Raw genomic sequence first — 10,255 nt, 5'->3', positions numbered from 1 at the left:
CAATGTCCTCATTAATCAATGGTCCAAGACTCACTATAGCATGCCAAACTCATTAATTAGAAAGTGTAAGGCTTCGTTTGGTACGATTTTTTTATTGCTTTCTAAAACAGAATTTTTTATAAAAAATTTAAGAAACAATAAAAAAAAAACGTCTCAAACGAAGCCTAAAAGTGTCAGCTTGTGAAAAGTAGATTTATAAGGTGAATTCTCTGATGTAAATAAAGACTAAAAAATCAAATTGATTTGGACTTTATATCACTACAGCCGAATGCAAAACATAGAAGCAAAAAAAAAAATTGTACCGATGAAATTGCTAAAGGCAAGAACTTGCCATCATTGAACAGCTAAGGAATAATTTAGCATCATTTCTACCAGCAGGAACTCCAGAAACCTCTAGCAAACCTAGTCCAGCTTTACTCTGTCCAATTCAGCAATGATCTCCTCAAACTGCAACTCATCAAAAGAGGCGAGTAACTAAATTAGGAATAGTTTTGGTTTGGCTCATGCAGATTTCTGCCATTCAAAGGAATGCATTACAATAACGTTTGAATTTATTTTAAGATGAGTGCTATATGTCACTAATAAATCAATTATATTATATTTGCACTTATTTAAAAACAAATCTACAACAACAACATCAAGCCTTCATCCCACTATGTGGGGTCGGCTATATGAATCATTTTTCTCCATTGTGACATGTTAAAAGTTAAATTTTCACTTAAACCTAATAAAAAAAGATCATTTCTAATATTTTCAAACCAAGTCTTTTAGGTCTACATCTATCCTTATTAACATAAGTCAAATCTAATATATCTACTTTCCTAACTGGGTCATCAGAAGACCGCCGTTTTATGTGACCAAACCATCTAAAAGACGACTCTCTAATTTTATCTTCCACTGGAGCTACTCCAACCTTTTCACGTATATGCTCATTTCTTATCCTGTCTCTAAAAGAGTAAAGCCACTCATCCACTGGAGCATCCTCATCTCTGCAACACTTAACTTATTATTATGCTTCTCTTTTAATGGACAACATTATGCACCATAAGGCAGTGCAAGTCTAAACACCTTCTTATAGAATTTTCCCTTAAGTTTGAGGGGAACTTTTCTATCACACAATAAGTCCAATGCATTCCTCTACTTCAACCATCCAACTTGAATTCTACTAATAATATTCACATCTATTTCAAATCTAATGATTTTAAAATCAGTCATTACTGAAATTTGGTCCAGATATTCTAGCGCCTTATGCAGATTTATGCCATGTCAAATGTATTTGACAAATATTAGATTTACTTTAAGATACATGTAATCAATTATTATATCATAGTTCTATCAAAACAAATTCAATGATTTTAAAATCAATCCTCACTAGAAGTTAGCCGGGCAATCCTAAACCTGCAGATTTCTGCCATGTCAAAGAGATGAATTTAAAATTATTGAAATTGTTTTATCATGTGTTATATATGAACAATCAATCAATTACTATATTATACTCATTTCAAAATAAATTCAATGATTTTAAAATCAATTCTTCTAAAATTTAATCAGAATATCATATACCAATTTTTTCCCATGAAGTACAACTACTATGGAAACCAGGGAAAGCAATGGTGAGGTTTCTACTAACCTTTAAGATTTGACGCAAAAAGTAATCGCCATGCAACTTTCGTGCCTTTGGGTCAATAACATGAATAATGTCCTGCATTCAACGAACTATCAGATAAAGTAGAATGAAAACAAAAGCAAAGAACTTCAATAGAAATGTTTACAAAGGGAACAAAAAATGTGCACGTTTCCAAAAGTATTTGTTAAAATGGATCGCAAGATCAGTGACCAGTTGTATTGCCCTTTACAAACCAAAGGGGCGTTTTGGGTCTCAACTCTTTCAAAATATAAAAGCTCAAATTTGTAAAAATCAATTTCAGTACCAAACCAATCATTAGATCATGTATTTGTCTATTTGATGAATATAGTTCATCTTAAAATCTTGCTAATATTATGGTCAATAGTTTAATACATTCATATTAATAATAATACGATCAAAACGTTAGACCATAATTATCAACAATTCTAATATCAACTGAAAGATAACAGAGATCTAAATATTTTTCACAACTTTTCCATATGGAACATCAAAGGATTTGTTACTTCTGGAAGCTTGAATTCAAAAAGAGAACTTACATCAATAATGTGGAAATCCAAATCAGAATTGCAGATGATCTTTCCATCACTATCAACAGCATGCATTTTATGTTTGTATGTCATTAAAATAGTCCTGTAAGATTTTTAAAAAAATTGTTAGAAGAACCATCAGCAGAATTAATTAATTGACAAACACAAATCAGAAGGTTGCATGAAGCCTTAACTAATAACACAATTGCAAGGACTAAGCGTGATATTAAATATCTTATATGATTGATCCCGACATCATAACACAAATTTGAAATCATATCAAGAAATAATTTATGTTTGAAGGGAACTTCACAGATGTCAAAAGAGTTACTGTCAATCCAGAAGCAAAAAAAAAAAAAAAAAAAAAAAAAAACCTCAAAGTAGCTTCATCCACTTCCATATAGGTAGCAAGCTTTGCAATAGATATGGTCGAGTACAATTTCAGGTAATTGCGAACGCCAGCAAGAAGTTGCTGTTGCTTCACTTCATACAGAAACAGCTTCAACTGCAACCTGTATGCATCCTAAAGTAAAACAAGGTAAAGATCAGTACCATTATCAATATCCCCAAAGAAAAATTAATATCATCTCCTCTGAAGCATGTCAAACACACACCAATATAAAAATCAAGTATGGTGAAATCTGATGTCGTTGAAGAAAATATAGTGCATGAGTATTCTTTTAAGAATATATTAAAAACAATAGAAGATCAGCAGTTACAATATGAATATATATGACTACATATGAATCTGAATCTGCAATCACGTTAGACTATGTTCATGAACATGAACATATGTCTAAAATTATTTTAAAGTAAAATTAGCATGGGATCATAGTTGAACATAAACTAATAAAGATTGAAACTATGAATAAATGTGAAATGGAGCAAGCATTTTTTATTATAATTGATATATCAATCGTGGAATCTTAAAATGCAACCCTTTATGAATTATTTATTGATATTATTCTTATGACGAGTAATCAAATGTTATGCCAGTTCAGCATGAATCGGCCCAGCCAGCCCAAGGGCCGGCTCTCGTTTACAGGAGGCAGACTAATGCCGCCTCCTTTCCTGCTATTGTCGCCCAATCAAATGGGCCCCACTAGGAGCCAATTAGAGAAATAGGGGGGCAGCTAGGCATGGGAGGGAAGTTTGAATTAAGAATTGAATTAGGGAATTAATGTATTAAATAGTATGAGTGGTTTAGGGTTAGGTTTATGCATGTTTTGTGGCTGGTTTTGGGAGTTCTTGTTTTGGAGTATTGGGCCCTAGATTTCATCTGCGGGTTGGGAGAGAAGATCCTCCTCTCGAATTAAGGATCAATTGTATCTTGTTTGATTTCTTCGTTTATTTGATTTCCTTCAATCAAAGGTGCTGTTTTTTGCTGAAATTTTCCATCTAAATCTTGTTCGTTTGTTGTTTTCATCTCTCTTGTTAGGAATTACTTGGATTTCTCAAGTACTTCCTAACAAATTGGTATCAAAGCGGATTTTGGGACCAATTGTGGGGTAATTTCTAAAAAATCAGCAGTGATTTTCGGCCGGAACAAAGAATTTTTTGCTGTTTTAAAGAATTTTTTACTGTTTTTGATCAAAATCCAGATTTTTTTAACCTACAAAAATTGTGGATGGCGGCAAAAAAGGTAAATGCATTGGAGGAATGCCTTGAAGAAAAAATGAGTCAAATCAAAGCAACTGTGGAAGATAGAATTTCATCCGTAGAAGACAATGTTTCATCTGTGGAAGGCAAGGTTTTTGATCTTCATGAGATGGTGAAGAAGATATTGGAAAATCAAATCTAAACGGCAGCATCGGAGGCAAAAGGACCGGCGGGGAGAAAAATAAATACTGAGTTTCTTGGGAGGGATGATGAGGTGGAAATCATGGAGGAAAGAGGTGGAAGGGATGGAGGGAGGGGCATGGGTATGAGGGGCATGAATCAAAGGGTGTTGGTTGGGAAAGAAAAGAAGGGGAATATGGAAGAAAGGGTGCTAATTTTGAAGAAAAGAGGGGATGAAGCGAAGAAGAGTTAGTGTATGAACGTATGAGGGAAGATCAGGACACTTGTGGAGGGCCAGGTATTTGGGAAAGGGGAAACTATAGAGGCATAAGGGGAAACGAGGGAGATCAGAAGGTGAGGAAGCTGAAGATACCCATCTTTGAAGGAGAGGACATATATGGGTGGATCTACAAGGTGGAGAGATATTTCGTTGTCAATGTACTGATGGAGGAGGAGAAATTGACAGCCGCAGGACTATGTTTGGAGGGGAAGGCGCTGTTGTGGTATCAGTGGAGAGACCAGAGGAGGCACATATGGGACTAGAAATAGTTCAAGGAGTGCTTACTAGAATGTTTTCGAACCGGCAAGGGAAGGAACTTCTATGAGCAGTTCTTTGTACTATAACAAGCTGGCTCAGATGCTCAGTGGCAGACTACTGCAAGAGGTTTGAGTACTTAGCCAGTTGGTTGGAGTGATTATCAGAGATGGTGCTGGAAGGAAACTTGGTTAGAAAATATTAGAAATGATCTTGGAGCGACTATCAGAGATGAGTACAATTTTTTGGGGTATGATTTCAAAATCTAGTACAGGCCATGAGTGAAGAACAATGAAGCAAATGCCTTGTCCAGATGTATGGGGGAGTTGTAGACAATGGCAGTATCGATTCCTTTGATGCTAGATTGGGAAACCATCAAGGAGGAGAGTGCTAGGGATGAGTTGGGAAAGATCAAGACAAATTTACTTAAGGGAAGGGGGTAGCCACCCAGGATACTCATTGGAGGGGGACAAACTGCTATACCAGATACCAGGGGAGATTTGTGATGCTCTGGACCTCAATCCACATTCCACACTTACTCTAGGAGTTTCATGGGAGCGTTGTTGGGGGTCATTCAGGGGTGCAGAAGATATACAGGAGACTAGTCTCGGAGCTATACTGAAAGGGGGTGCATAGAGATGTGGAGAAAATGGTGGCCAGGTGTGAGGTATGTCAGAGGAACAAATACCTGGCTATGTCGCCGGGAGGGCTGCTACAGCAGTTGGCTTTACCAGGTTGAGTATGGGAGGTATCCATGGACTTCATAGATGGGTTTCCCTGTTCAAAATGCTTCGCGGTGATTTTGGTAGTGGTGGACAGATTGAGCAAGTATTTTCATTTCATTCCCCTCCGACATCCATACACTGTGGTGACAGTGGCTTCATCTTTCATCAGAGAGGTAGTCAAATTGCATGAAGTACCAATGGCGATAGTATCATATAAAGATAAGGTGTTCCTCAACCATTTTTGGATGGAGTTATTCAGATTACAGGGTACAGTTCTGAAGAGGAGCACCGCCTACCACCCACAGACAGATGGCCAAATAGAAGTGGTCAACAGGAGCTTAGAGACTTACCTGAGATGCTTTGGTCGGAGACACCCAGGCTATGGGTCAAGTAGCTATCATGGGTCAAGTACTGGTACAACACCTCTTATCATTTTGCTTCTAAAATGACCCCATTCAAGGTGTTGTACGGGAGAGATCTTACTCACTTGGTGCACTTTAGGAGTAGTAGTACTCTAGTTTCTTCAGTGGAAGGGTACTTGGAAGAGAGGCATGGAGTGTTAGAGAAGTTGAAGAGACATCTACTGAGAGCTCAACAGATTATAAAAAAACAAGCTGATGGGAATAGGAAGGAATGTTCAGTTCGACGTGGGGAAGAGGATGTTCATGAAGCTCCAACCATACATGCAGAAGACGGTCGCTAATAGGAGGAATGAGAAGCTTGTCCAAATGTACTTTGGATCTTATGAGATATTGGATAAAATTGGACTGGTAGCTTACCACCTGAAATTACCACCGACGGCTACTATACATCCGGTTTTCCATGTATCCAAGTTGAGAAGGGGCATTGGAGATAGGGGTGTCAATATTTGACACGATCCGAAAACTCGACTAGAACCCGATCCGAAAATTCCGGGTTATGGTCAACCCGTACTCGAAACGAGTCGGATTCGGGGTGAACAATTAGACCCATTTTAAAAATTGGATCGGGTTCGGGTTAACCCTTTAACCCGAAATTGACCCATTTTTTACCCAAAAACTTATTTTTGACACAGAAACCCAATATTAACCCGTTTTCGACCCATTTTTTACCTGAAAAGCGGAGATTGACCTGTTTTTAACCAAAAAATTAATAATCTATTTCACGGCACCAGGTCATTCGGGTCGTGTCGGGTTGACCCGGACCCAAAGCAGGTCGGGTTCGGGTCCGAAAATCGACCTTTTTGCAAAAATGGGTTGGATTCATGTTGACCCGAATAGAGCCGGGTCAATTTCGGGTTCGACCCGAACCCGACCGGTGACCCGAAATTGACACCCCTAATTGGAGATTATACAACCAACCTGGAGATACTGATGACACTTACCGATGATTTAGATGTGATTATATTTGTGTGTTAAATCTTCATACAAAACTAAAATGCTAAATTTTATCTCTCAAATGTCGTGAATATTCTAGGGCAGAAAAAAAAAGTATACATTTAAATATAAAATCTAAAACCTAACCTACACCTAAAGTATACGCTCTAGCTCAAAAATGATTAGCTATATTATACAATAAAAAGAGCTAATAATATCTAATTTAAGTTGGGGTAATATAAAATTCATGTATACTAGGAAATAAAAATAATAATGATATAATTTAAATTAGATTAAATTAAAATGCTCTAAAATTTAATATAATTTATAATATTATAAATAAAAATTAATTTCAATATAAATTCAAAAACATTTAAATAAATTGTACTAGAAAGCCCTTCCTCAAATTAAAAAAAAAATAAGAACGAATAGTTGATCGAGAAGCATATACTATAATTCATGATGATGAGCAGATTAACAAAAAAATCATCATCACCATTTCATGAGGCTGGTAATAATTGTTGACTGAAAAAAAAAATAGATAGAACATACATACTTGCCTTCGAAGGCGGCCCCACCTCGCGACGGATATCGCCAAACGAAGCAACCCATCGTTCAAATCAAAATAAATTGTCCACTCATTTCTTTAAAATGACAGGCAGGAGCGGTGGGGAGGATATTCGCAATCCTCCCTCGCTCATCTCTGTGTATCACACACGGACAGAGAACCCGACGCCCTTAGAGTTGATGGGGGTTCGCCAAAAGGAGGATAGAGCTAAAGAAGTGTTGATCAAGTGGAAAAGTCTTCCGGGCTACGATGCCACATGGGAACCTTATGAGAGGATGAAACATCAGTTTCCTAATTTTCACCTTGAGGACAAGGTGATTCTTTGGGAGGGCAGTATTGTTAGATCGGTCCCTAGTGGACTGGTCCAACTACAACCGGTCCCTAGTACACCAGTCCTAGTTTACTCTAGGAAGGGGCGGCGGCAAGACAAAGGGAGAGGAGTGGGGTCCACTAAGAGTTCAAATTCAAACTCCTTGGAGGAAAAGGAGAGGGTGGCAAGGGCTGATTAGTAATTGTAGTTTGATTAACTAGTTGCATGCTTTAAGTAGGATGAGGGAATTAGGATTAGGGTTATGCTTTGATTTGGATTCTTTTGTTCTCTTGAAGTTTCTTTGGCGTCTTGGACTCTAGACTCATCGTCTAGAGATAGGGAGAGAATGATCCTCTTCTCGAATTGAGGATCAATTGTACTTTGCTTTGTGTTTGCTTTTGCTTTGAATTCACTATTACAATCTATCGTTTGAGAATTATTTCATCAAGATTATCACATTATTCCCGCTGTTTTTATCAATTATTTCTAGGGTTGCTTGCGAACTCAAGTATTTCCTCTTGGATTACTTACAAACTCAAGTATTTTCTATCATGCTACTGGTTAGGGAAAAAGATGGGAGTTTGAGGTTTTGTGTTGAAAACAGGGCATTGAATAAAGAAATGGTGCCAAGTAAGTTTGAGCTGGTGGATGAGTTAAGTGGGACAATTATCTTCTCCAAGATCTAAAGTTAGGATACCACCAGATCAGGATGAAAAGAGAGAATGATGGGGATATCAGATCATCATGGAGAGTTTACCAGCGACGTGACCACCGATCTACGGCCACGATCGAGTCGTTATATTTTTGAGTCGATGTATTTTGTTTTCATGCATTTTATTATTTGCTTATGAGTGTTTATTTTATTTCCCTTTGTACCCCTTTGTATGAGAATGGTCATGTGTAAGCCTAAGGGCAATTATGTCATGTCAGTTAGAGTCTTGTGTATGAGGTTATTTAAAGCCCCTTTGTTTTATTTTCAAGCTAATGAATGATTATGAAGAATTTTCCTGCACTTGTGTTTGAGAGCCTTTGAGAGTTCTTGGAGAGTTTTGGAGAGAGAGATTGGCGTATCACCCACCAACTTTGGAGACGGCCGGGTTCGTGGTTTTATCTTCTTTATCTTGTCATTGCCTCCTCGTCGAGCTTCCAAAACCCTTCCACCCCATCACGGCCAAAGCACCCTCACCCGACCCTTCACCCCAACGGCCCCATCACTTGCCGTCGGCCAAGGCTCTAGCCGCAGGTCTTCCCCCATTCCCCTTTGTTTCTTTTTTTTTTTGTTTCCTAATTTAGAATGGGACTAAATGGAATTAATTTGAAATTCAAATTCATTCAAATTTGAATTCAAAATACTTCCAAATTGAGTTGTTCTATTTTTGGAAAGTGAATGATTTAAATCTAATTTCGAAATTCAAATTCTTGAGGATTTAAATTAATTATTTTTTAATTTTAAATCTTAAATTAGGAATCCTTAATTGCTTCAATCAATCAACTCATCTCCCATGCTTGTCACCGCCCCCATGGTTTCCCCTTATTAATTCATTGCCCAATTATTTCCTAAAACTGCATTCTAGCTTTAGGAAATAATTTCCAAACCCTTGATCCTCTCTTAGCCGAGACCTACCTAATAATTAGTCCTTAATTTCTTTCCTGAAATTAATACTTGGTTTTAGGAAATCAGAAGCCCAGCCCCTCAATCCCACCGGCCTTCCCTCTGTTACCTGTATTCTCCCCTCCCTCTCACAACTCCTATCCACCATTAAATCTCTTGTGATTCACGTCCATACTCTTGCTCCCCTCTAATCCATTCCTCCCAAACATTGAAAGCTAAGTTTCTTCTCAGATTTTTGAGAGGAAATTCAGGAATATTTCAGATTTCTTGAGGAAGAACCTGAACACAATTTCAGGTTTTGGAATCAACACTTGGAAGTAGACCCCCAACCCATATTCAAGAGACGTATCATATTTTGCTTCGACGGAAACCATGGACGAAGGCGTTGGACGCATCAAGTGGAAGATCTCCGTGTCTCCTTAAGCAAAGGTTCTCCTTTTCACTTGCATTTTATTTCTTCTAAATCTAAATTCTCATTGGATGATTGTAATCACGAAAGCGCCTTCAATTGCTCTTGCCAAGCCTAGTCATTTGTAGGAATTGAGTGTAATCTTCTATGCATCCTACGTCTCGTTGTTAGATTAGGGATTTAACTTGAAAACTACTATTCTGTATTGCTTCTATTTTCTTAATTATCTTGATAGTTCAAACTCGGAGCATGTGATTTAGCCTACGCAATTGATCCACTCATTTGTTTTAATTGTCGTTTGAAAATTGCTTGTAATTTTGTTCCGAAATTGTTCTAATTTATTAGTCGTGCAATTCCCACATGAATCCATAAACATGTCATCTAAGTAGTCCTGCACCATCTGGTATCAGATCATGGTTTGCTCTAGTTTTGCATGCTAGACATCATCCTAGGAGTTGTTTTACTAGTTTTATACGTTGTTGCATGCATGCTATCATTTAAATTAGTTTAATTACATTTTATGCTTGCTGTCCACTGTTTTCCTGCATGCATTTAGAGGTGGTTAAGCTCATTTATCATTTGTTCAAGTGCTGTCCTTAACCTAGCCACTTCACTAGTTGTCTAGGTTGCTTAGGCCCTCCTTGTAGTTTGCTGTCCCTGAGTTTCCAGCACCATTTAGGGTCCCCTTAGAGTGTTTTTCCCTGCTGTAGCTTGCTGTCCACTTCCTAGGAAACCCTCCAAGTACCCCATTGTGTTTAGGAATGGACCCGGAACAACTAGGAAGGAC

General features: G+C 37.7%; 1 protein-coding gene across 1 annotated transcript in view; it reads right to left on the bottom strand.

Moving 5' to 3' along the window:
* Nucleotides 1–192: 192 nt before the first annotated feature.
* The window catches only part of LOC110092296 (eukaryotic translation initiation factor 3 subunit L), a 21,366-nt gene continuing 11,303 nt past the window's right edge, over nt 193–10,255 (bottom strand). Inside the window, exons 4-7 of the mRNA XM_020816791.2 lie at nt 2,550–2,698; nt 2,185–2,278; nt 1,631–1,702; nt 193–447 (exon numbers count right to left, since the gene is read on the bottom strand). Coding sequence (XP_020672450.1) covers nt 403–447; nt 1,631–1,702; nt 2,185–2,278; nt 2,550–2,698 — 360 coding nt within the window. The 3' untranslated portion in view covers nt 193–402. The remainder of the gene's footprint in view (nt 448–1,630; nt 1,703–2,184; nt 2,279–2,549; nt 2,699–10,255) is intronic.

This window comes from Dendrobium catenatum, unplaced genomic scaffold (assembly GCF_001605985.2).
Source record: "Dendrobium catenatum unplaced genomic scaffold, ASM160598v2 fragScaff_scaffold_1105, whole genome shotgun sequence".
NCBI classification, from domain to species: domain Eukaryota; kingdom Viridiplantae; phylum Streptophyta; class Magnoliopsida; order Asparagales; family Orchidaceae; genus Dendrobium; species Dendrobium catenatum.
This window is presented reverse-complemented; position numbering and strand designations above follow the sequence as displayed.